At 49.0% G+C, this 26,997-nt stretch overlaps 1 protein-coding gene across 1 annotated transcript in view; it reads left to right on the plus strand.

The window, feature by feature from the left end:
• Positions 1 to 504: 504 nt before the first annotated feature.
• LOC136941856 (receptor-type tyrosine-protein phosphatase beta-like) overlaps positions 505 to 26,997 on the plus strand; it is a 33,428-nt gene continuing 6,935 nt past the window's right edge. Inside the window, exons 1-20 of the mRNA XM_067234491.1 lie at positions 505 to 643; positions 1,249 to 1,650; positions 2,272 to 3,869; positions 5,184 to 5,460; positions 7,217 to 7,504; positions 7,758 to 8,015; positions 8,898 to 9,161; positions 9,319 to 9,576; positions 9,862 to 10,137; positions 10,588 to 10,854; positions 21,843 to 22,106; positions 22,452 to 22,715; positions 23,069 to 23,332; positions 23,631 to 23,894; positions 24,127 to 24,396; positions 24,747 to 25,010; positions 25,195 to 25,461; positions 25,718 to 26,002; positions 26,303 to 26,581; positions 26,803 to 26,952. Coding sequence (XP_067090592.1) covers positions 505 to 643; positions 1,249 to 1,650; positions 2,272 to 3,869; positions 5,184 to 5,460; positions 7,217 to 7,504; positions 7,758 to 8,015; positions 8,898 to 9,161; positions 9,319 to 9,576; positions 9,862 to 10,137; positions 10,588 to 10,854; positions 21,843 to 22,106; positions 22,452 to 22,715; positions 23,069 to 23,332; positions 23,631 to 23,894; positions 24,127 to 24,396; positions 24,747 to 25,010; positions 25,195 to 25,461; positions 25,718 to 26,002; positions 26,303 to 26,581; positions 26,803 to 26,952 — 6,598 coding nt within the window. The remainder of the gene's footprint in view (positions 644 to 1,248; positions 1,651 to 2,271; positions 3,870 to 5,183; positions 5,461 to 7,216; positions 7,505 to 7,757; positions 8,016 to 8,897; positions 9,162 to 9,318; positions 9,577 to 9,861; positions 10,138 to 10,587; positions 10,855 to 21,842; positions 22,107 to 22,451; positions 22,716 to 23,068; positions 23,333 to 23,630; positions 23,895 to 24,126; positions 24,397 to 24,746; positions 25,011 to 25,194; positions 25,462 to 25,717; positions 26,003 to 26,302; positions 26,582 to 26,802; positions 26,953 to 26,997) is intronic.

Here is a 26,997-nt window from a genome sequence, read left to right on the forward strand (position 1 = left end):
CAGTTGATTGTGACAGTGAGACAATAGACAAGACCATATAAGACTGACTGATACAAGATGATACTGTAAGTGCATGGACAAATCTGAATAGTTTATATTCTACTGTAATATTTTAATAGATATTAATAAGATTTGAAAATGTCATAAAGGACACGTTAACCCATACTTAATGTCTGTGTACTGTATTTTAGAATGCTAAATGTGTTTATGGTGGAAAGAAATTAAAATAATTGTATACACTTTTTCTTTTTAATAAACGGTTTGCATTGTTCATTGTAAAACAAGACCTTTTGTCATTTATGTGTGAACATTGACAAACTCAAATCTTCCCGCAAGGACTTGTTGTCCCAATGCGTCTGCTTGGTCATTTTGAACTCTTGAACATCTGTGATACTTTGGTATTTCCGAAAGAGGAGTAGTTCCATGTGTATGAGTGCCACTGAGGGGTCTACTTCACTATGAAACCTCAAAAACAATTGAATAGAAGGAAGCTCTGGTCACTGCATGCTTTCCTCCCAGAAGGCGCACTTCCCTTACGCCTCAACTCTGCTCATCAGAACCTGTCGGCAGCAAGAAACTGTCAAACAAAATATGGATTATTTGTTTATTGTCCTATTTATCTTCCTGCGATTCTCGTCCACAAGTAAGTTCCATATACAATGTTTTAAGGAATTGCTTTGCTAACCTTGAAGGTTTTAAACGTATGATAAACTGGTAAAGATCATCAACAACGGAAACTGACGCGTCCATCCTTATCTGTAGGCTCGTGAAGGGTCAAGCAAATAATTTTTTTGTAATAAAAATATTATGGAACGTTATGAAAGGTTGATTAAACTAATAGTAGTCCACGCTAATATGTGATCGACCGGTTTAGGCCTGTGTGTTTTCTATGACCATACGATTACTTGGCTAAAAACAAGTGATTAGGCTGCTTTATTGTAGCACAATATAGTTTTTTGTTGTTGCGGTTGTTGGCATATCATTTCACATCTGAACGAAGTAACATTACAAGACCAGTATGAATTACCCCTGCTAGGCTAAGTGGCTTTGGAGTCAAAATGTTATCGAATTAAGAGCCCAATTCCAAGTTTAAGCTCAGGTTAGCCTTCATACCTTATAGTGTTTAATTTGTGGTATTATTGATATAGCTTACTGGGTACAGTAAATAAAGTAGACCATTTGAAACGATGGTCTAGATAATGATCATGTTCTCAATTCTCATCCTAATTGAGTTCGTTTGTGTTACAGCTGGATTCCTTATTATGCAGACGCCTAAGAAACTGTGTCTGACAAAACACAAAACGACAATTATTCTTGGTAAATGCAACTATTTTAACTTGGTACAACAGTGGGAATGGACAAACGACATGAGGTTGTGGCACGTTCAGTCCTCCAAGTGTCTGTGGGCCAATCCAAGCAGCATGATACCTACGCACGCGCGCCTGGCCGCTCTCCGCGACTGCGACGATGCACCTGCTTGGAAATGCTACGACGAGAAGGGGACTGTTGGATTAGCCGAAAAACAAATGTATCTGAAGACACAAGGTATACGTGTCGTGATTCGAGCAGACTCCAGATATTCGAATTGGACAAAGTATGACGTCGATACAGGAGGGAGGGAGCAAAGTACTCATTTGTGTTCGATAAAAGGTGGGTTTCTTGGTTCGCCTTTGTCAAAATCATCGTAGGCTACGTTTGCAGGGAAGCCTATAAACTTGAAGTCTAGTCCTGATATGCCAATGAACTAACAGTATGTAGTTGAGGAAAGCGGATGACACTCCAGATACGGACTTTCCTTCACATTGTTGTGGGAGCGTTCTATCAAGTCACTCACTCAGGAAGAACGTCAGCAGTGTCAATCCGGTCGAAGCTGACTGTTCAAGGAACATTTGCAGATACTGATTTAGATGGACTTGAAAGTGTTTATATTTTTGTTGTTGTTGAAGAACTGTCACACCTCAATGGGGCTTGACACTATTTTCCCCAATGACTTCCAAGTAACTTTGATAAAATTCAAACCTTGGTAGCCAATCACAAGATGTTACCCTCATATAGAGGCTATTCTAGTAGTCTATTTAAGTTTGGGGTGTCACAACGACGGAACATTTTTTTTTACAGTACTATTGTAGAAATGATTTGTTGCTGCATTTGATCTTGTTATTGCTTTATTGCTTGGTATAGATTTTTCAAGAGAATATCATGGTTATGTTTGTATTCGATCAATCGTTAGGCTGTGCGATATTTCAAGTACATTATTCTCCATTTATCCAGGTCAAACCACACCTCCAGTAACAGTCCTGAGCACCCAGCCATCCAGTACAAGGCAGCAGAGGACTGGAAAAACCTCAACACCCAGAACCCCTGGCCCGTCTGTCAATAAAGCCACGACCAAGACGAACGACATTATCGGGACCCGCACGAAAAGGACTGCGACTGAAGGGCTCCATCCTAATACCTGGAGTGGCTTCATCGACGGGTCGGGCTTTAGCGACACCTTGTCCACGACGGACGCCAACTTGGACCAATCAGCAGGTGCCATCACCACGTACGCCCGGGAAGACAGGACGCGGCTTGCACACCGTCCCAACACCACTGGGCCTGCACACCGTCCCAACACCACTGGGCCTGAAATAGATAGACAGCTGTCCACGGCAGCAAGCACTGAGACCGCAGACTCTTCCTCAAGGCCTAACACTTCCTCTGACACCAACACTTCCTCTGACACCAACACTTCCTCTGACACCAACACTTCCTCTGACACCCACACTTCCTCTGACACCAACACTTCCTCTGACACCCACACTTCCTCTGACACCAACACTTCCTCTGACACCAACACTTCCTCTGACACCCACACTTCCTCTGACACCCACACTTCCTCTGACACCAACACTTCCTCTGACACCAACACTTCCTCTGACACCCACACTTCCTCTGACACCAACACTTCCTCTGACACCAACACTTCCTCTGACACCAACACTTCCTCTGACACCCACACTTCCTCTGACACCCACACTTCCTCTGCAGTCTCTTCAGGGCCCAACACCAAGACTGACCCAGCAGATGCAACTGCAACGGTATCTTTAACTTTACCAGTAGATGTCACGGCTACAGTCCCTCCCTCTCATCCAGCCACTGTTTCCAACGTGACCTCTGACCTTGCCACTACGTCTGGCATAACCCTGGCTGGAGCCACCATAGTTCCCCCTTCAGCTACAGCCCTGCTGCCCTCTTCTACTGCCTCGCCAACTGCCTCGCCTACTGCCTCTCCTACTGCCTCTTCCTACATTCCTTCTGCAGCTTCAACTTTGACACATACAGTAAGACACACAGTTAGAACAACCTCTACAGCCCCAGATGCAGCCAGCACAATCTCACAAACTTCCAAACCGCAATCTACCATCACTTTAACTCTTCCCACAACCCCAAATGCTCAAACCACATCTACAACGACACAAGCCCCAACTACCACAGCCAACCCAACAACCACAACTCTACCCACATCAACCACAGCTCCCCCCACCATGACTATACCTCTACCCACATCAACCACAGCTCCCCCCACAATGACTATATCTCTACCCACATCAACCACAGCTTCACCCACTACAACCACTGCTTCACCCACTACAACCACTGCTTCACCCACTACAACCACGGCTTCACCTACAACAACCACTGCTTCACCTACAACAACCACTGCTTCACCCACTACAACCACTGCTTTACCCACTACAACTACAGCTTCACCTAAAACAACCACAGCTTCACCTACAACAACCACTGCTTCACCCACTACAACCACAACTCCGCCCACAACGACGACTTTGCCACCTACAACAACTGAACTGACGACCACACCACTGGTAAGTGCAGTCTACCACGATCAAGGCTACTTTACATGGGGACAATTACTGGTGGTTTACATCATAGTAATCTATTATTAGTAAATTAATAAATGAAACTACTTTTCTAGGCGTGCTTCTCAGGAGTAAAACTAGTGCATAACTGAGATGACATACGTCACTGTGACGTATGCCATCAAAGTCCCGTGAAAGAAATTCGAGAGCAGCCGGCTGGGTCAGCCAGCGCATGTTGCGTAAGCCATGTCAACAACTTCCGGTAGCTAACCGGAACCTTAACTAACAAACAACAAGAATGTACCTCATGCAATAGGCCTACCTTATGAGAGTTGGCGTTGATAAACCACATACTATCAGCTCAAGCTAGCAACAACAGGAGAAAACGTCATGATTTCGTGCAAGCATGCTGAAGGGGAAATGAATTCTCCAGAACTGTTTGAAAACCCTGGCAATGTTTGTTTAATTTTCCCCACTGTGCAAACCGTTTTTCATAGAAAAATAATGTACCATAATGTCCCTTTTTTTTAAAGTGAGAACAGAAACACTGGGTGTAGCTGTTCCTTTACGGTTACATAACCAAGACGTAGGCTATTATATGCAGTTAATAGTAAAATTGGTTAATCGCTGCATCCCTAGCTGCAACCCCCTCCTGGCTTCGGTCTTCAGAGAAAGTCCGAGGCAGGCAGGAAGGAAAAGAGGGTGGGTGTCTGGGGGGGCAGAGAGACTAGGTGCTACTGTCTCACTCAAGGGAAAGTTTCAAGACCTCTTTGTGTATTTGATCTAAACAGAGAAGCATATATTAAACCTTTACTGAAATAGTGACGTTTGCGTCCCTGGGAATGGATATTATGGATAGCAGTTATTGATCACAATGCGTATTAAATCATGTAAGCGTATTTGCCATCTACCTCACCTGAATCAGGTGCTGGTACTGTCTGTAGCTGGGAGGCGGAGGTGTTCCTGCGACAGTTCTCCGCGATTTGACAGAGAATGAGATGCAGAGCTTTCATAGCGGGAGTTACTCGCATGTTCTGATAGCCTACTCTCCTCGTATAAATTGCAGTTTAAGAGACTGATTATGACATACGACGTTGGAATATATTTAATATTTTGTGTTTTATTTATTAAACGGACGGATTTAAAACAGCGACCGCAATGAGATGTGCAATTCGTAAACTGATACTTTGTTTAGTAGTATGGAGCTATGTCACAGTGAGTAGGCCTAGCCTAATTACCGATATTGTTAACCCATTTCTTGAATAGAAAACCTAATTCCTTGCTAACCTGTAGCAATTTCTTGTTTTTTTTTAAATTCAGGTTGAAACAACAGAAGTAAGCAAGTGTTCATTTAACCTGACAGAGACCAGCGCAGACACGGATTCTATTACGATCAAACTATCTACAGCTGGAGATGCATGCATCTTCACGGTGTTTTCAGAGGATAACCGCACAGAAATAACGGACTGCGATCAGTATGAAGAACATAGAAACGCTTACATCTGTGAGATAAGGGACCTCGAGCCTGGGACGTTACATCATTTTGGACTGATATCCAAGACTGACGGAGAGAGCGCCTATGTTTCAGTACGCACAGGTAAACTCTATTCTGCAATTTAACTTTGAACACAATTGTTTATTTTTGACGGTTACGTTGTTTTTGTTTCACGGTTTTTCAATGTGATATAAAAAAAATCTAATTAAGAAAACCTAATTTAAGCACGTAATAGATTTACGATTTGAATATTAAAACAATTCGAAATATAACTCAGATGTGGAATTTATAATGCTTGTTTAAGAATTGTTTAATTTATTGTGTACATTTGTGGAGCTACTTTAGGATGGCTTCCACGTTGTTTAGCTCAAGTTTAGAGGGAGATATCTCTGTGAACTGTTGTTGAGAACATTCGGCAATGAATGCAGCTTATTGAAATGGAACGTCTACAGCACATTGCAGAAAACATTATGATAACTCTTCTATAAATTGAGTAGTTTGCTCCGAGTCTTTTGTTTTGATAAACACATTTTCAACCTATCCTCAATCAACCAACCTTAATCATATAGGAAAGTAAATTAACCCTCATAATAAAGCAGAGTTTGTTTTGGACTGCAGACTCGTGTGACGGGTATAGTGATGAATATGAGTATCCCTGAATTTATGAGACTATAGCCTACTCGCTGCTTTAACGGTGGATGTTTGGGCCGAAGATCGATAGCGGTAATCCCCCGTCTACTTTTAACGTAACCTACGTTACACCAAAGTGATAATCTGATATTATGTGCCAGCTAAACTGTTGTCCTTCCGCCGTTTTTAACAAACAGTACTCAGTACATTGTCAAGGCCTCTAGTCCTGTCCTGCCAAGAAACAGTCTTGACCTCTCTGGCAGCTGATCTGAGTCCCGGCGCAGTTATAATCACGCGAGGATGGAAGCGGAGGACAATGCCCTCGCGTTCTCGTCTTAAGTGTGTGTTTCCAGCCTGATGGCCTCGCTCCCCTGAGATACTTTCCGTCATGCATTGTTTCTCCGTAGCAGCGGATACAGGAGGCCTCCGACGCTTTTTGTTTTCGCGCTACAGATAGATTAGATAAAGAGCGCGCTCAAGAACCTGAGCAGTCCAAGTGCCCGAAGATTTGTTTTTGTCTTAGAAAGTGGGACTTAGAATTTCCTGGAGATCTCAACAGGAAACCGTGTGCACATTGTTTATCTTTTGTTTTATACATTTCTAAGATCATATTCAGTAGGGTATGGTTTCCTTTTCAGTGGCCCTTCCTTGACTGTTCAGGAGTAGACATTACCCTCAAGGTTGTGCTGAGTTGAAGCTCAGCAATTCAGAAGGAGTTGAAGCCATTAGTAGGAAAGGGTAAAAGTTCAACATTGAGTTGTTGGGGTCTGCTCATAGGTGCCTTTGTCTTTGTCGTTTCCTCTCCAGGCTCGCAAACTTGAGATTCATGCACAAAAATGTCACATTCTTTTAAGAAACCAAAACAATCTTATCGGCCCCCTCAATCATTGCCACCAGTGGCCTTCTGCAGGAGCACAGAGACTCTGAGATATCTCTGCATTTATTGACCCGTTGTGTAAAATACAAACCTGTTTCTTCCTGATGTACATATTCCTATAAGATACAGATGTTTGATGCACTTTCCAACTGGAGTTTCAAGAATGTTTATCACAACCCTCCCTCCCTCCCTCCCTCCCTCCCTCCCTCCCTCCCTCCCTCCCTCCCTCCCTCCCTCCCTCCCTCCCTCCCTCCCTCCCTCCCTCCCTCCCTCCCTCCCTCCCTCCCTCCCTCCCTCCCTCCCTCCCTCCCTCCCTCCCTCCCTCCCTCCCTCCCTCCCTCCCTCCCTCAGACCCAGTGGGTCCAGTCAGGCTGGTGGTGGAGCAGGTCCAGTCCCAGAGCCAGCCCGGGGCTCCAGGTGTACGCGTGACCTGGCCCCGCTCCCGGGGGCATGTGGACTGGTACGAGCTCTCCCTGAGGGACAGCAGCAGCGGAGCCAGCCACAGGACCAGGGTTATGGGCAGTGCTGCCCACCAGTCAGGCTTTACCTCCCTAATCCCCGGCAGCCTGTATGCCCTCACCCTGATGGCTGTGGCTGGGAATAAGACAGCCCCACCCGTATGGGCAACTGCAGGGATAGGTGGGCATGTTTTACTCTGTGAGAGGTCATCTTGTTTACAGTTTACAGCCATCAAAGACAGGACAGAAACAGGATATGGGAAAACCCACCATGTTTAGGTTGTGAGTTTTACTGTAACTCAGGATGCAGGTCAGACGTGTGCGCAGATAATAGTGTTGTTACATTGTCTAAGTACAGGTGCCTTTACACACTGATCAACCATATGCGTGTTGTATTGTCTGTACAATGTTTGACCATTTCTGTCCCCTTCCAGCTCCCTCTCCGGTCAGCGGCCTCCATCTCTCAGCCTCCTCCAGAAGCCTCAGTGTTTCCTGGACGGCTGGCCCAGGGAGGAGGGACCTTTTCAGGGTCCTGCTGCGGGAGCAGGGGATCCTGGTCAGGAATGTCACCGTGGAGACCAGCATCTCGTCCTACACCCTCAGCGACCTGCTGCCTGGAACCCTGTACGAAGTTACCGTGGTGACGGAGGCAGCTGGTCTGCAGAGTTCTGTCTCCCAACGTGCTGTCACAGGTACCTGCCCCTCCCCCTTCTTGAACAGGGATGTCCCTTTTACACTGACTTGGAATCATCCAATTGACACAAAGTATAAAAGGATAAATGTGTAGTTATTGGTGTTTTAAGGGGGGTGTTGTTCAAGCCCTAACCCTATCCCTCCACCCAAACTCAAACTGACTCTCAGGTGCTTATCCACATTGCTCACCTCGGAGCTCTTTGTTTTATTTTCCATCACTGCAACCACTTTATTACTCACTCACTCACACACACACCCATGCATGCACATACATCCATGCCCACACGCACGTACGCACACACACACACACAGCACTATGCTATTGTTTCCAGGATATTTCGGGCCTTTTTCTGCTCCACCCATCCTGAGTCTGCAGCTGGCTGATCTCTGTGTGTGTGTGTGTGTGTGGCTGTGTGTGTGTATGACTGTATGTGTGTATGGCTGTGTGTGTGTATGGCTGTGTGTGTGTGTATGACTGTATGCGTGTATGTACTGTACAGTACTGTGCAACATTTTAGGCAGGTGTAAAAACATTCCTTAAAGTAAGAATGCTTTCAAAAATAAAAATGTTAAGAAAAGTAAATTTTGTTAAGTGATTGAACCAAAGAAAAAGGATTCTCAATTCATATTCACATTGTGTGATAATGTGTGTATGAGTTTGTAAGTAAGTGTATATGTAAGGTGTACCAAAAAACTACACTAAACTATGAATTGAAAGCTACTTCAAAATAAGTTAGCTCTCTTCTACTACTTAAAAAATAAAGTTTCTTAACATTAAATTCCCTTCCTGAAATATATTTGTATTTATTATGACATCAGCACAGCCATCAGAGGGAGCGTTACACCACCTGTCCTCTCAACCAATCATATTGTCTCCCCAGTTCCTGCAGCTGTTTCTGACCTGCGATTGGACAACAACGGCAGCCTGGACACGCTGAGAGCTTCCTGGGTCAGAGGGGAAGGCGGCGTGGACTCCTACCTGGTGACTCTGTCCTCTAGGTCAGCGACCAATCAGGAGCGGCGGCTGGCGGCCAATGTCACTGAGGTTTTGTTCCAGGGTCTGACCCCTGGCACAACCTATCAGGTGTCTGTGAGGTCAAAGATGACAGAGCACACTAAAGAGGCCAAGGTCACAGGAAGGACAGGTTAGTAGTCATTGTCATGATTATTGGAAATGTTGATCATATTTGTAGATACATTTTGGTCAAATCCCCCTCTGTATGTGTAAGATAAATGTGTCTGCAGAATGAAACAAGCGTTTTATCTGTAATAGTTGAGTTTGTGATTTTCTTGACGTTCCAGTGCCGGATCGTGTGACTTCCCTCTCTCTCGTGGCTCTCAGCGACGGCAAAACCCTGAAGGCCACGTGGTCGCCCCCTAGAGGCCAATGGGAGAAGTACAATGTGGTGCTGTGGAACGGCTCGCTGGCCCTGGTGAACAGGACCGTCGCCAGGCCCGCCCAGGAGTTCTCAGGACTGGTCCCGGGCAGGGCCTACCGGGTGGAGGTCAGCTCGCTGAGCGGGCTGCAGGGCCGTGCCGAGCTCTGCCAGGCCAGGCTGCGTGAGTCAGCTGTGTAACTGCAGCCCTCCTTTTGTGTTTTGAGGGGAAACACGTCCACGTATGATGGGCGAATATTCCAGTGGGATAGTTTAGCCCGCTGTCATTTAAAAAATAATTTTGCTTGTCTACGTTTTATCATGTCTTCTTCAACGCAAACTGTACCTCCTGTCTCTCTCTCTCTCTGTCTAACTCTCTCCATCTCTCGCCCCCCCCGCTGTCTTTCCCTTTCCTTCTCTCTCTTCCCTCCTCTCTCTCCCACCACCCCCCTCTCTCCCTCCATCCCAGCTCCCAGGCCCGTCCAGCAGCTGGTGGTCCGTCACAGTGACGAGACGTCCCTGAGTGTGTTATGGAGTCGCCCAGCAGGGGAGTGGGACGGGTACACTGTGCTACTGAGGCCCAGGGCCGCCGGCCTGGGTGGAGCTAACACCCAGACCAGAATGCTCGCCTGGGATGCCAGGGAGTGCACGTTTAATGTCCTCACACCTGGCCGGCGCTATGAGATCACCGTGACGACCAGGAGTGGCAACTTGAGCGTGTCTGCGGCCGTGACGGGACATACCAGTGAGTCGTCGGTTTCTGAGGGCAGGAAATTCCAACTGATGTCTGGTGCTGAGACCTCTGTTTATAATGTGTGAGGGGTAGAGCTGGGTATCATTTGACACGATGGGTAGAGCTGGGTATCATTTGAAACGATGGGTAGAGCTGGGTATCACTTAGCACGATGGGTAGAGCTGGGTATCATTTGAAACGATGGGTAGAGCTGGGTATCACTTAGCACGATGGGTAGAGCTGGGTATCATTTGAAACGATGGGTAGAGCTGGGTATCACTTAGCACGATGGGTAGAGCTGGGTATCATTTGACACGTTATGCTGTGTCCCCTGGGTTACTGACAACACATCTCAGAGTCTGCCCTCCCTCTACTCCTCTCCCCTCCTCCATGCCCCCCCCCCTCCTCTCCCCTCCTCCTCCTCCCCCCCCACCTCCTCTCTCCTCCCTCCCTCCTCTCCAGCTCCCGCCCAGGTGGCCCAGCTGCAGGTGAACAACGGGGGCAGCACAGACAGCCTGCAGACCCAGTGGCAGCGTGCCGCAGGAGAGCTGGACTCCTACCGCATCCTGCTGGTCCTGGACAGCAGCGTGATCAAGAACGAGAGCGCGGCAGGCCCCACCAGCTCCTACAGCTTCGGGGGTTTGAAGCCTGGCGCCCTCTACAGGGTGGTGGTGACCACCGTCAGGGCCGGGCTGACCTCCCGGCAGACTGTGGCGGAGGGCCGCACAGGTAGGGAGGGTCACCTATTTCTGTTTATATGTTCACAGAGTATATATTTTTTTGTATGTGTGTGTTGTTTATTTAGTTCTTTTTTCTGCGCTGGTTTTGGGCGGTATTGAGCGTTTTGTGATGTTTGGGGATGTTGGGTCAGAAAGGACATCTGGACATGGTACTTTATTGTGATATAGGGAGTCAGGTGGCTGAGCGGTTAGGGAATCGGGCTAGTAATCCGAAGGTTGCCAGTTCGATTCCCGGTCATGCCAACTGACGTTGTGTCCTTGGGCAAGGCACTTCACCCTACTTGCCTCGGGGGAATGTCCCTGTACTTACTGTAAGTCGCTCTGGATAAGAGCGTCTGCTAAATGTAAATGTAAATGTAAATGTAAAATGTAAATATTGACCAAAATACATGGTCGGTTCCAATAACATTGTTGAGTGATAGAGCGTCAACCGGTCTGTATTTGAGACAGCCAGGATACTGTGCAGAACTCTGGAATTTGTTTGGAATGTACAGGAAGTCAGGACTACATCAGACATGTCAAGGCCTTTCTTTCAAAAAGCCAGCCCTTCCGGTCGGTGAGGAAGAGGATGGTGACCCTGTGTGTGTCCAGCTCATATGCAGTACCGTCAGCTCACAGGAAACATCTAGTTTCTCACGAACATCGATTAGCTTTAGGAAATACCAAAAGGCTTATGTCCTAATACATTTAACAGTGAACCTTTTACCTGTTCAATACATTTCTTAGGTTTCGTGAGTACGAACATAACAAACCTATTTACAATTTTTTTTTGTGTGAAATGACTCTTTATTAAATCGTCTCTGCAACTTCAGCTGTTGTGGAGGACCCATCTTTTGTAGGTTTGCTCCTACATTCATTCGTTTCTTTTCATGTCATTCATTTCATGTCATTCATTCATTTCATGTCATTCATTCATTCATTTCATTTTCTGAAGTAAAGGATTCAGTTATTTGTTGCCTTTTCCTTTTCTGCATTCTGTTCTTTCACAAGCCCAATCATTACAGCCAGAAGGTTGTGGTCATCTGACCTAATCACTGGAGAAAAAAACGTCCAAGTTTGCTTTCTTCTCGAGCTTAACTTCTAATAGTATACCACACATACCACTAGGTGGCGCTAGCTGTATATGAGGACATGGTAATCTACCACTAGGTGGCGCTAGCTATTCTTGAGACTGGTAGCCTACTACTTTGTGGATTTAGGCCAGTTTGTGTACAAAGTGGTACATGGCTTTGGACGAGTCTTACTTGAAATCACCCAATCTGCATCAGATGAAGATGCTGTCTGTCGCTTCATATTCAGGTTTCTCCATCTTCTGCTCCCTTCCTTGCCTCTCTTCCTTGGTTAGATTGTTTTCCAGATCCTTTTTTCTGTCTTCTGACTGCTGGTGGTTCTCTTTAACCCTCTCGTCTTTTTCTTTCCTCTTTCTCTCTATCTCTCCCTCTTCCTTTCTTTTCACTTGGATTGATTTTGCACCTTTGCATTAGGGTCAACTTTCTTTCTTAATGAAATTGTAAACCATCTCTTTCTTTGCTCATCCTTATTTCTTTACCAATGAGCTTCTGCCTTTCTTTCTCTATATTTTTCTCTTGCTCTTTCTTTCTTTTCTCCTCACTCTCTTTTTGTTTTCTTTCCTTCTGCAGGTTTTGTTGTTGTTAGTCTTTTTATCTCCCGCCTCCTCTTTCACGAGTTTTGCTTTTCTCCTCCTTCCTATGTTTTTTTTGTTTTTTGTTTTTTAAAGAAAGAAAGAAAAATCATCCTGTTTTTCCTCCATTTTCTCATTCTCCCCTCTCTGGCTCAGTCCTTCTTCCTTTATCTCCCCCATCTTCCGTATTCCTCTCCTTCCTCAACATTTCTATCCTTCTCTCTTCCACATTCATCTTTATTTCTTTCAATAACTTCCTCCTTCCTAGGTTTTTTCTCCTTCACCTTGTTCCTCCGTATCATTACTCTTTCCACCTCTTTGTTATTCTTTTGCACCTTTACATTGGGTTGATTGTATTTTTCGAAAATAACAAAGTAAACCAAGACTTTCGTTTTTCCATCCACCTCCTTAACTTTTGTTCTTCCTCCCATCCATCCTCCCACTCCTCTTGTTTTCTACGCTTCTCCAGGTTCCTCGCCTCTTCTTTCGCTCGCCTTTTCTCTCGTTCGTTCTTTATTTGTTCCTCTCTCTCTTTTTGTTTTATTTCATTCTCCAGCTTCTTCGCTATTTCTTTTGCTCGCTTTTTCTCTTGTTCGTTCTTTATTTGTTCCTCTCTCCCTCTCTGTTTTCTTTCCTTCTCCAGGAACTGTGTTCTTGCTTCTTTATCTCTTTGCTCTGCCTCCTTCTTCCTCAATTCTTTTTTCTCCTCCTCCTCCTTTCTACGTTTTTCAACATCTTTTTCATCCATCAGTTTTTCTTCCTTTCTGTCTGTCCTATGTTTTCCTTCCATTTTCATCTTCAACCATTTTTCAATCTCGTTATCCTCTCTCTTTCTCCGGCGTTCTTCCTTTTCCTCCTCCATCTTCCTCTGTATTCCTCTCCTTCTCGTTTCCTCCCTCAGCAACATTGCTATCCTTCTGTTTTCCACATCCATCTTTATTTGTTTCATAAACTCTCTCTCCTTCCTGTGTTTTTCGGCCCTTTCCTCCGCCTTGTTCCTCTGTATAATTTTCCTGATTTCATCCTCTTTCTTCTTACGACGTATCTTTTCCCATTTCTCCTCCTCTTTCTTAAATCTTTTGTCAGCTTTCTCCTCCTTCTTCCTAAGTTTTTCTTTCTTATCTTCCTCCTCCTTCTGTCGTTTTTGTTCTCTTTTCTCCTCCTCCTTTTTAAGTTTTTCTTTCTTTTTCTCCTCCTCCTTCTGTTGTTTTTGGTCTCTTTTCTCTTCATCCGTCGGTTGTTTTTGTTCCTTTTTCTTATCCTTTTTAAGTTTTTCTTTCTTATCTTCCTCCTCCTTCCGTCGTTTTTGTTCTCCTTTCTCATCCCCCTTAAGTTTTTCTATCTTTCTCTCCTCCTCCGTCAGTTGTTTTTGTTCTTTTTTCTCCTCCGGTTTTTCTTCAGTTTTCTCTTCCTCCTTCCTAAGTTTTTCTTTCTTTACCTCCTCTTCCTTCATGCGTTTTTTCTCTTTTTCTTTTTTCTCCTTTTCTTCCTTTCTAAGTTTTTCTTCTCTTTTCTCCTCCTCCTTCCTAAGTTTTTCTTTCCTTACTGCTTCCTCCTTTCTAAGTTTTTCCTCCTTTTCTTCCTCCTTTCTACGTTTTGCTTCCTTTTCCTCTTCTTCCTTTCTACATTTTTCCATCATTTCTGCATTCTCCTTCCTAAGTTTTTCCGCCTGCTTCTTTTGAAGTTTTCCCTCCTTTTCCTCCACCTCTTTCCTATGTTTTTCCTCCCTTTTCTCCTCCTCCATTTTCAGTTTGTCTGCCTTCTCTCTTTTTTTCCTCTCTTCTTCCGTTTTCTTTCTTCTCTCTTTTTCCGTCTTCCGTCCTTCCTCCGCTTTTAGTTGCTCCTCCTTTAATTTCTCCATCGCCGTGTGTCGCAAGCACTTTATCCGTTCCTTCCCCCTTTGTTTCTCTCTCTCCATTTTCTCGCTCTCCTCTGTCAGCCTTTCTTCATACTCCATCTGCAGGGTCCTTATCTTCTCGTCCAGTCTGGATTTGTCAGCCTTCTTTGCTTCCTCCATGGTCTTCTCCAAATTACTCAGCCGTTCGTTTTCCTTCTTTACCTCTTGGTGAAATTCTCTTTGAAGACGGAGGATTCTCAACGGAACAGCCCTTCGAAGAAAACAGGTTTTTATGAGTTTCCCTTCACTTGCCTTTGTGGTATCTGGAGGAGCCAGGAGACTGACAACCTTCTGCTCTTCCGTTTGTGTATCATCTGAGATGGGTGTTTGTGTATCATCTGGACTGGGTGTTTGTGTATCATCTGGGCTGGGTTGTCCTGTTGTCTTCTGCAGCTGCTCACACCTCCGCTCCATCTCCTTTTCCAAAACCTTGAGTAACTCGGCCAGATTCCTCTCCCTCTCTTCCATCAGTACCTTCAGCCTTTCCTCCCACCTCCTCCCGATCTCATCCTGCTCCTCTCGCAAGTCACGCTCCGTGGACTTGACTTCCTGCCTGTCTGGATCTGTGCCTGCCCCAGAGCCAGACATGTCGCACCCGGGCAGAGATGCCGGACTCAGGGAGCGAGAAGTGGCCGACTTAGGGCCTGGGGAAGAGAGGAACTTCTTCCTTCGACGGCGGGGAGTGGGTGGTGATGGCCTGCTGATCTGCTCATCCTGCTCCTCTTGTAAGCCCCGTTCTGTGGACTTGAATTCCTGCCTGCCCGGATCTTTGTCTGCCTCAGAGCCAGACGTGTCGCACTGCAGTATGCCGCATGCTCTAGACCCGGGCAGAGATGCCGGACTTGGGGAGAGAGGAGTGGCCGGCTTAGGGCTCGGGGAAGAGAGGAACTTCTTCCTTCGACGGCGGGGAGTGGGTGGCAGTCGTCTGCTGAACTGCTCCTCTTGTAAGCCACGTTCTGTGGACTTCACTTCCTGTCTGTCTGGATCTGTGTCTGCCTCACAGCCAGACATGTCACACTGCAGTATTCTGCATGCTCTAGACCTGGGCAGAGATGCCGGACTCTGGGAGCGAGGAGTGGCCGACTTAGGGCCCGAGAGTACCTTCTTCCTCGGACGGCGAGGAGTGGGTGGCAGTGATCTGCTGAACTGCTCATCTTGTAAGCCACGTTCCATGGACTTGACTTCCTGCCTGCCCGGATCTGTGTCTGCCTCACAGCCAGACATGTCACACTGCAGTATGCTGCATGATCTAGACCCGGGCAGAGATGCCGGACTCTGGGAGCGAGGAGTGGCTGGCTTAGGGCTCGGGGAAGAGAGTAACTTCTTCCTTCGACGGCGGGGAGTGGGTGGCAGTGGTCTGCTGATCTGCTGATCCTGCTCCTCTCGCAAGTCACGCTCCGTGGACTTGACTTCCTGCCTGTCTGGATCTGTGCCTGCCCCAGAGCCAGACATGTCGCACCCGGGCAGAGATGCCGGACTCAGGGAGCGAGAAGTGGCCGACTTAGGGCCTGGGGAAGAGAGGAACTTCTTCCTTCGACGGCGGGGAGTGGGTGGTGGTGGCCTGCTGATCTGCTCATCCTGCTCCTCTTGTAAGCCCCGTTCTGTGGACTTGAATTCCTGCCTGCCCGGATCTTTGTCTGCCTCAGAGCCAGACGTGTCGCACTGCAGTATGCCGCATGCTCTAGACCCGGGCAGAGATGCCGGACTTGGGGAGAGAGGAGTGGCCGGCTTAGGGCTCGGGGAAGAGAGGAACTTCTTCCTTCGACGGCGGGGAGTGGGTGGCAGTCGTCTGCTGAACTGCTCCTCTTGTAAGCCACGTTCTGTGGACTTCACTTCCTGTCTGTCTGGATCTGTGTCTGCCTCACAGCCAGACATGTCACACTGCAGTATTCTGCATGCTCTAGACCTGGGCAGAGATGCCGGACTCTGGGAGCGAGGAGTGGCCGACTTAGGGCCCGAGAGTACCTTCTTCCTCGGACGGCGAGGAGTGGGTGGCAGTGATCTGCTGAACTGCTCATCTTGTAAGCCACGTTCCATGGACTTGACTTCCTGCCTGCCCGGATCTGTGTCTGCCTCACAGCCAGACATGTCACACTGCAGTATGCTGCATGATCTAGACCCGGGCAGAGATGCCGGACTCTGGGAGCGAGGAGTGGCTGGCTTAGGGCTCGGGGAAGAGAGTAACTTCTTCCTTCGACGGCGGGGAGTGGGTGGCAGTGGTCTGCTGATCTGCTGATCCTGCTCCTCTTGTAAGCCCCGTTCCATGGACTTGACTTCCTGCCTGCCCGGATCTGCGTCTGCCTCAGAGCCAGACATGTCGCACCCGGGCAGAGATGCACGACTCGGGGAGCGAGGAGTGGCCGATTTAGGACCCGGGGAAGAGAGGAACTTCTTCCTTCGAAGGCGGGGAGTGGGTGGCAGTGGTCTGCTGAACTGCTCCTCTTGTAAGCCACGTTCTGTGGACTTGACTTCCTGTCTGTCTGGATCTGTGCCTACCTCAGAGCCAGACATGTCACACTGCAGTATGCTGCATGCTCTAGACCCGGGCAGAGATGCCGGACTCAAGGAGCGAGAAGTGGCCGACTTGGGGCCTGGGGAAGAGAGGAACTTCTTCCTTCGACGGCGGGGAGTGGGTGGCAGTGGTCTGCTGAACTGCTGATCCTGCTCCTCTTGTAAGCCAAGTTCTGTGGACTTGACTTCCTGCCGGCCTAGATCTGTGTCTGCCTCAGAGCCAGACGTGTCGCACTGCAGTATGCCGCATGCTCTAGACCCGGGCAGAGATGCCGGACTCAGGGAGCGAGGAGTGGCCAACTTAGGGCTCGGGGAAGAGAGGAACTTCTTCCTTCGACGGCGGGGAGTGGGTGGCAGTGGTCTTCTGAACTGCTCCTCTTGTAAGCCACGTTCTGTGGACTTGACTTCCTGTCTGTCTGGATCTGTGCCTACCTCAGAGACAGACATGTCACACTGCAGTATGCTGCATGCTCTAGACCCGGGCAGAGATGCCGGACTCTGGGAGCGAGGAGTGGCCGACTTAGGGCCCGAGAGTACCTTCTTCCTCGGACGGTGAGGAGTGGGTGGCAGTGGTCTGCTGATCTGCTGATCCTGCTCCTCTTGTAAGCCACGTTCCATGGACTTGACTTCCTGCCTGCCCGGATCTGTGTCTGCCTCAGAGCCAGACATGTCGCACCCGGGCAGAGATGCACGACTCGGGGAGTGAGGAGTGGCCGATTTAGGACCCGGGGAAGAGAGGAACTTCTTCCTTCGACGGCGGGGAGTGGGTGGCAGTGGTCTGCTGAACTGCTCATCCTGCTCCTCTTGTAAGTCACCATACGTGGACATGAATTCCTGCCTGCCCGGATCTGTGTCTGCCTCACAGCCAGACATGTCGCACTGCAGTATGCTGCATGCTCTAGACCTGGGCAGAGATGCCGGACTCTGGGAGCGAGGAGTGGCCGACTTAGAGCCCGAGAGTACCTTCTTCCTCGGACGGTGAGGAGTGGGTGGCAGTGGTCTGCTGATCTGCTGATCCTGCTCCTCTTGTAAGCCACGTTCCATGGACTTGACTTCCTGCCTGCCCGGATCTGTGTCTGCCTCAGAGCCAGACATGTCGCACCCGGGCAGAGATGCACGACTCGGGGAGCGAGGAGTGGCCGATTTAGGACCCGGGGAAGAGAGGAACTTCTTCCTTCGACGGCGGGGAGTGGGTGGCAGTGGTCTGCTGAACTGCTCATCCTGCTCCTCTTGTAAGTCACCATACGTGGACATGAATTCCTGCCTGCCCGGATCTGTGTCTGCCTCACAGCCAGACATGTCGCACTGCAGTATGCTGCATGCTCTAGACCCGGGCAGAGATGCCAGAGTCAGGGAGCGAGGAGTGGCCGATTTAGGACCCAGGGAAGAGAGGAACTTCTTCCTTCGACGGCGGGGAGTGGGTGGCAGTGGTCTGCTGAACTGCTCCTCTTGTAAGCCACATTCTGTGGACTTGACTTCCTGTCTGTCTGGATCTGTGTCTGCCTCAGAGCCAGACATGTCGCACTGCAGTATGCTGCATGCTCTAGACCTGGGCAGAGATGCCGGACTCTGGGAGCGAGGAGTGGCCGACTTAGGGCCCGAGAGTACCTTCTTCCTCGGACGGCGAGAAGTGGGTGGCAGTGGTCTGCTGAACTGCTCATCCTGCTCCTCTTGTAAGCCACGTTCCGTGGACTTGACTTCCTGCCTGCCCGGATCTGTGTCTGCCTCAGGCCCACACATGACACACTGCAGTATGCTGCATGCTCTAGACCCCGGCATAGATGCACCACTCGGGGAGAGAGGAGTGGCTGACTTAGGGCTCGGGGAAGAGAGTACCTTCTTCCTCGAACGGCGGGGAGTGGGTGGCAGTGGCCTGCTGATCTGCTGCTCCAGAGGAACCCCAGAGTTGTTAGCAGTCAGGGAGGTTATTTTGGTCTGTTCCAAACCTGGAAGTCTGCCTGGCAGGACCTTCACTGTGGGGCTTTCACCTTTCTCCAAGACCTCAGACTCCAACCCTGGATCACTCTGTTAGATGAATACATGGGAACATTAGAATACAGTAAAACTGGATTTCTTCCTTTGGCTTACATAAAAAAATACATGATCTTATTCACCGCATACAGTCAGTCTATGTTCGTTCTATACATTCATTAAAACCTCAAAGTGAATGAATTCATTCATGCACAACCCCTAAATGTTAAACTAATGACTGCATGTCCACTAAGCATTGTCCTCAACATTATTGGATGCAAATAAGTGAACCATCTAATGAAAACATCAAAAGCCGGCCAAAAAAATCAAGCAAGTCTTAAATAATCTTTGGACCTATCGTCCTTACCTTTTTGGACATCCTCCACAGACGCCTCATTTCCTGTGAGAGAGTCTTGGAGATGTCCTCCACCTTGTCCACCAGCTGACTCTGGGTCTGGTCTCCCTGTCGTGTGACCTGTCTCCCAAGGTCCCTTGCCAAGGCGTCCAGCTTCTCCTCCAGGTCTCTGATGGCCTGCTCAGGGTCTCCCGCCTCCATCCATTCCTTATGGAAACCTTTTTGCCCCAGAATCTTAGACTCCAAGAGCTCATGGTCTCGCTGCAGTTTCTGCAAAGTCTCAGACACTGTTTTTATGTGGCTTTGGAAGCCAGGAATGTCACATTTGCATGTGTGTAGCTGCGGATGAGATGAGACAAATACACCTTTTTGTATGCTGACATTGATAGAAAATACAGCAATATTAATACATTGATTGTCTAGATTTGGATAAAAATCAATGTTGTGCTTACTAGCGGTTGCCGTTTCCAGAAAGGAAAAGGCATGATGACCTCCTTCTGGGTTTCAGGTTGACCCTCTCTGAAAAGGCAAAACAGAAGTAAAAATCTTGCAATTATAACCTGTAAATCTTACCGTTTGAAACCACCAATCAAATATACACACATCAGGATTCCTCCAAAATGGCAGCAATGAAGATAGTATTTAGTTAACCACTTTCTAAGAAGACCACCTCAAACAGTATGTCTTATTCTGCTGTCTGTAATACGGATTACTGCTGTCAACTCTACACTCAATACTAGTTATTAGTATGACGAAGTTGGTGATGTTTATTTTATAAAATAAGGATTGTGACGTCTCATTGCATTTTTCTTGTCTGAGCAGATCCAATTGACCTTTCGCAAAAGCCCCGCCCACCTTAGTTTAGTTATCGTTGTTAACCCGTTAAAATTTTCTTTTTTTGTATAGCGGGTACTACTAAACTTGCTAGCTAACTACATATTATTAGTATGACGAAGTTGGTGATGTCGATTGTATCGGAATAATGATTTAGACGTAATTGCAGTTTTCTTGTGTCTGAGCAAACTGCGCAAGCCCTCTCTGTAGGCCTACCTAAATTGATAAACCCTAACATGCCTGACAAAGTTTAACTCGACAAAGTCTCTCAAATTGGCCTAGCTAGAGGTGTATGCTTCTAAATTTAAATAAGATGTGAGATTAATAAATATTGGTTTTGAACGCTCAAATTGAAGTTATAGAAAACGTAACGTTCGCCAAATCCGGCATCCTTTCATCACGTTGAGATTAAACAGGCATATTTCAAGTGATACAGTATTGACTTTTTGCTCTACATATCTATTTTTGTCTAAGGAAATATCAACATTTCGTTTCCAATATAGGCCAACCATTTAAATGTCAAAGTACTCACCTGAATTGAAGTCCGCTGTGATGAAGAACGATATATAGAAAAACAGCTTAAATAGGCTTTGAACACGAACAGAAAGTTAACGCGCCTCTGACCAAATGCTTAGAATTTTGTAATTATATGTGTTTGCATGCCATTATGACGTAATAACAGTTGCATCACGAACAATCTGAACGGGTAAATAACATTTATAATATATTAATATGTTATTATAACGATATTTTCAACGATGGCCAGGGTACAGAACGAATAGTAAAAAATATATGAAATAAAGCATAAACAATAAAAATAAACAAAGGCCTTTACGAGTACGATTTTTTTTTCTGCACCGGTGATAGGCCTACTACGACAATGCGCAGGATCATAGAAGTCCGAGTAAATTAATTAACTGTTGTGCGCAATATTAGTTGGCCTCAAATATTTCAGGGGTTTCTCGTTTAATTAAAAACTACTAAACAACACAATAGCACATCGGTGTTGTTTGTGCCAGGGGAGGGGTATTTACGTGAGAGTTGTAGCCTACAACGTGTAGTTCTAAAGTTGTGTTAAGGCCTTCGTGTAGGTTTGAGAGATGGCGGAACAATTGGCAATCGGTTTGGGGTATTTGAATAAAGTGCAGACCAATCTACCGTGTACAAGTCTGAGGTCGACAAGATGATGTAGCCGACAGAAAGCAGGAGGGGTTTCTACAGTGTTTGGTGGTGACGGGGAGAATTCAGACCTGACAAATTGATTATTAGTGACAACGATTCCAAAGTGCTTTAAGTTATTGTTACCCCCAGTCCTAACTCTTCTCTCTCTCTCCTGTCCCCCATCACCCCCCAGTCCTACCTCTTCTCTCTCTCTCCTCTCCCCCATCACCCCCCAGTCCTACCTCATCTCTCTCTCCCCCATCACCCCCCAGTCCTACCTCTTCTCTCTCTCCTCTCCCCCATCTCCCCCCAGTCCTAACTCTTCTCTCTCTCTCTCCTGTCCCCCATCACCCCCCAGTCCTACCTCTTCTCTCTCCCCTGTCCCCCATCACCCCCCAGTCCTACCTCTTCTCTCTCTCCTCTCCCCCATCACCCCCCAGTCCTACCTCTTCTCTCTCTCCTGTCTCCCATCACCCCCCAGTCCTACCTCTTCTCTCTCTCCTCTCCCCCATCACCCCCCAGTCCTACCTCTTCTCTCTCTCTCCTGTCCCCCATCACCCCCCTCTCCTACCTCTTATAATGACGCTTCCTTCTGTCTCCCCCCAGTTCCGGCAGCGGTTGGCGAGGTCACTGTCAGCAACAACGGTCGTATGGACTTCCTCAGCGTGTCCTGGCGTCCTGCCCCGGGCGAGGTGGACAGCTACCTGGTCACCCTGAGAGACCGGGAGAGGACGGTGCACACACTGGCCGTGTCCAAGACCAGCCCGTCATGCGTGTTCAGCTCACTGGTCTCCGGGCGTCTCTACGACATCTCCATCGCGTCCCGCAGCGGTGCCTATGAGAACCACACGGTCGTGCAGGAGCGCACACGTAGGTCTTCTGCCGTCGCAGGCGTCACATGACCTGTAGCACGTCACATGACCTGTAGCACTTCACATGACCTGTAGCACGTCACATGACCTGTAGCACGTCACATGACCTGTAGCAGACTCTTTCATCTGAAGTGAGGGTAGCAAATAGTGCTTGTGGAAAGTACTACAGTGAATCAAGGATCAGAAGTGGATAGTTCTATTATTTCAGTGGTCAGAGTGATCTCTCTAATTACTTCCGCACCTCTCTAATCACCTTCCTCACCTCTCTAATCATCATCCTCACCTCTCTAACCACTTCTTCACCTCTCTCACCACTTTCCTCACCTCTCTCATCACCCTCCAGAACCGTCCAGTGTGCAGAGTCCTACAGCGATCCACTCTGCCCGTGACGACTACCTGAAGGTGTACTGGCGGCATGCGGCGGGGGACTTCGACCACTACCAGGTGGTCATCAAGCACAACAACGTGTTCCACCAGAACCAGACGGTGCAGAAGACCCAGAACGAGTGTGTGTTCAACGGGCTGGTGCCAGGCCGGCTGTACACGGTGGTGGTGAGCACCTGGAGCGGGCAGTACGAGACCAGCGCCTCCACCCACGGACGCACCTGTGAGTCACACGGAGCGCCTGGTTGTGTTTGTGGTGTGGGCTTGTTTTCCAGCCTGGTTGTGTTTCTGGTGTGGGCTTGTTTTCCAGCCTGGTTGTGTTTCAGACTTTAAGCAGAACAGTGGTTTTCAAATCCAGATCCAAATCACATTACCTGACATTTTCTTCACTTAGCAGATGCTTTAATCCAAAGCAACATACAAATGGTTGAACCTATCAATCAGGAAATTAAGTTATAGCACACGTGTTTGTTGAGTGAACCATCACAAATAAACACGACTCAAGGGCATGATTTAAATTTGACATGTCGACACATGACCTTCGACCTCTGTAACCTTCCGTGTTTCCCGCTCCAGTCCCGGCGGCAGTGAGGGCTCTGGCGCTGGCGGGCCGCGGCACGGAGGAGCTGCGTGTGACGTGGTTGCCTCCGCCCGGCGATGTGGATCACTACGAGGTGCAGCTCCTCTTCAATGACATGAAGGTGTTCCCTCCTCTCACGCTGGGCAGCGCGTCCGGGGAGTGTCTGCTCTCCTCGCTCACGCCCGGGCGCCTCTACAAGATCCACGTCTCCACCTTCAGCGGGCCCAATCAGAGGGCTCAGTTCATAGAGGGCCGGACAGGTAGATGACCCCCTGCTGCCCCTCAGCTGCCCCTCAGCTGACCCAGCCTTCTTGCTGTCAGTTCATTGTCTGTATTGCTGGGGAGGGATGTGGAGCTTGGGGGGATGGACTCGGCTTGTTGAACCTTGCTGACCTTCTGAAAAGCAGCTTATTCAGGTCGAGTGTCATCCAAGTTTAAATCCTAACAGCAGTGACAAACACGGGCAGAGTGTCAACAATAGAAACATGTCCTCATAAGATCCTAAAAAGCAGAGAGCAAACCAGTATTGTGGTGGAAATGATGCATGTTCCTCTCCAGTCCCCAGCAAGGTGAAGAACATCCATGTGAGTAACGGCGGTCAGAGCAGCAGTCTGCGGGCCAGCTGGACGCCAGGACGCGGGGACATGGACAGCTTCCTGGTCTCTCTCCAGCAGGGGGCGCGCCGGCTGGAGTCCAGGCCCATCCAGAAGCACCAGAACCAGCTGGGCTTCAGCTCCCTGCAGCCTGGGCAGATCTACAGCATCACAGTGGTGTCCCTCAGCGGGGAGCTCAACAACAGCCTCACAGCCAACGCACGCACCGGTAGGCGTCATGATGTCATTAAAGAAGATTGAGTAGATTTCAAGTATCTTTAAATGTAAATCGATGTAATCTAATCTCTACAAGTGGCAGACGGGGGGATTTGAACCTGGGACCTCTTGGTTTTCAGTTAAATACTCTACCACTGAGCTACACCCATCCACCATGCCGTAACTAAAATAACCGATCACCAACCCTCTACTAGTTCTTATATATCTCCCTCCTCCCCCTCCAGTCCCCTCGGCAGTGACAGGTCTCCAGGTGGACAACCTCCACAGCTGTAGCAGTCTGCAGGTGAGCTGGGAGGAGGCTCGAGGCGTTGCCGAGGGTTACATCCTGCAGCTCCTGGAGGAGAGGGGCGGGCTGGTGGCTAACTCCTCCCAGGCCGCCAGCGCCACCCAGTACCGCTTCCACGGCCTCACGCCGGGCAGGAAGTACCGGGTCCTGGTCCAGACCGCCAGCGGAGACGTGCACAGCGAGGGCGTCCACGCAGACGCTCGCACACGTAAGACACACCTCTCACACACACGTAAGACACGCCTCTCAGGAACACGTAAGACACGCCTCTCAGGCACACGTAAGACACGCCTCTCAGGCCCACGTAAGACACGCCTCTCAGGCCCACGTAAGACACGCCTCTCAGGCGGAGGAACAGCGCTGCTGGATGTTCACATCTGAGTGATACACAGTGCTCCACATGTAGTGTGGCACCTTTGTGTACATTCAACTGTTGGACTTTTGGTCAAATGTATGTGTTGAGAAAATGTGAAGTTGAGAAGCAGTTATATTTTATGGTGAGAAAACCATAACATATAAGAGAACCTTTTTCAATGAAAGATTATTTTCCCTCCTCAGGTCCCGCAGCTGTGACAGAGCTGTCCATCCAGACCACCACCACTAGCAGTCTGTCATTCCGCTGGTCTCCACCCGAGGGCGAGTTTGAGGGCTACGATGTGTTCCTGTACGCCGGGGATGACAGCCTCCATGACCGGCGCAGCGGTCTTCCCAGCATGCTGCGCTGCTCCTTCCTGGGGCTCACGCCTGGCGCCCCCTACAGGCTGGTGGTGCTCACACGCAGCGGAGAGCAGACCAATGACTCTGCCATCTGGGCCAGGACCAGTATGCATGTTCCCTCATTCATTCATTCTGACCTCCCCCCATTAAGTGAATGTAGATTAAACAACCCCTCCCTGACCTCTCTGCTCCTCCGCCTCTCTCTATTCTCCTCCCCCCTCCTCTCTCTATTCTCCTCCCCCCTCCTCCCTCTATTCTCCCCCTCCTCTCCCCCCCTCCTTCCATCCAGTCCCTGCTGCAGTCACCTCCCTACAGGCGAGGAGCCTCAACCAATCAGAGGCCCTGCAGGTGAGCTGGGAGCGTGCGGAGGGTGACGTCAGTGGCTACCTGCTGTCCCTCTACAACCCCGACGGCTCCCAGCAGGCCGAGCAGCATCTGGGGTCAGAGGTCACGCAGCACGTGTTCCCACAGCTGGTTCCAGGGCGTCTCTACAGCACCGTCATGCTCACGCACAGCGGGGAGCTGTCCAACAGGGCCGACGCCATGGGCAGGACCAGTGAGACACGTTACTCACTTAGCAGACGCTCAGTTTAACTGTAGAACTGGTGTTTATCTGTAGTACTGGAGTGTTTAACTGTAGTACTGGAGTGTTTAACAGTAAAATTGGAGTGTTTATCTGTAGTACGTGAGTGTTTAACTGTAGTACTGGAGTGTTTAACTGGTACTGTAGTACTGTACTGTGTAACTGTGTAACTGTCATGCCCTCCTCCTCCTCACCCCACCCTCCTCACCCTCCTCCTTCTCCCCCACAGCCCCCAGACCCCCGTCGTCGCTGACCTTCGGAGGGGTCACCAACACTTCCCTGGAGGTGACCTGGAGCGGCCCTCTGGGGTCGGACTACGATGACTTCCTGCTGCTGTGGGACCCGAGGGACCAGCTGGCGGTGATCAACCCGTACCATACCCGCACCTCCGGCAGCCGGATCCTGCGGGGCCTGTACCCCGGCCGGCTGTACCGCTTCAGCCTGCAGAGCGTCAGCGGGGGGGCCGGGGGGAGCCCTGCCTACAGCCTCGCCATCCACAAGAGCATCCGCACCAGTAGGTGGCACCAGCGGTGCTGTTAAAACTGGGGAAGTGATCTGCTGTAGTGGGGTGGTTCCTTTTGTGGATGTTCCTAGGATGTTTACCAGAATTAAAACAAACAAGCTCCAAGTAATAGTATAATAATAGTATGATGCTAGTAGTATAATAATATTATACAATATTAGCCTTCCCTAGACACTTTCTCTTTAATAGATGATTGTCTAAAACCAGTCCGGAACCTATGTTGCTGTGTAACTCTGCGCCCCTGCTGCCCCCCTGCTGCCCCCTTGCTGCCCCCCTGCTGCCCCCCTCCAGAGCCGGAGCGTGTGCAGAGCCTCCACTGTCGTCCCCAGAGCTCCACCTCCATCTCCTGCTCCTGGGCGCCCCCGGAGGCCGATTATGACTCCTACACCATCGAGTGTCTCCACCGGGATTCCCGCACGCTGGTGTACTCCCGCCGCACCGGCAGAGACACCGCCGTCTACCACATCACCCAGCTGGACCCCCACAAACGCTACACCGTCTCCGTCAAGGCCATCTCCGACAGCATGACCAGCGACGCCTCCGAGGACAGCGTGGTCACCATGATCGACCGTGAGAAGGGGGGGGGGACTGTGTGTGTGGTTATGTTGAGGATAGATAAAGTCATCTATAGTATAGTCCCACAGCTGTGCTTTACAATATGGGCACTGTATCCCTGTATGGTCACTATGATTATATTTGCCAAACTTATAGAGTCACACTAGTGACAGACTCTTTTTCTAATCGAACACAAGTGTGTTATGTGTGACTGTGCGTGTGTGTGTGTTGTTCAGGCCCGCCCCTGCCTTCCCTCTCTGCTCGTGTTAGTGACAGCTCTGCCCTGGTCACTAAGTCCTCCATCTTCTTCAAGTTCAACTGCAGCTGGTTCAGCGACGTGAACGGAGCCGTCAAGTTTTTCACAGTGATAGTGGCCGAGTCTGACGGTACTGAAGCTACGCAGCTCTAACACACACACACACACAGCAAGC

This window comes from Osmerus mordax, chromosome 4 (assembly GCF_038355195.1).
Source record: "Osmerus mordax isolate fOsmMor3 chromosome 4, fOsmMor3.pri, whole genome shotgun sequence".
In the NCBI taxonomy this organism is placed as follows: domain Eukaryota; kingdom Metazoa; phylum Chordata; class Actinopteri; order Osmeriformes; family Osmeridae; genus Osmerus; species Osmerus mordax.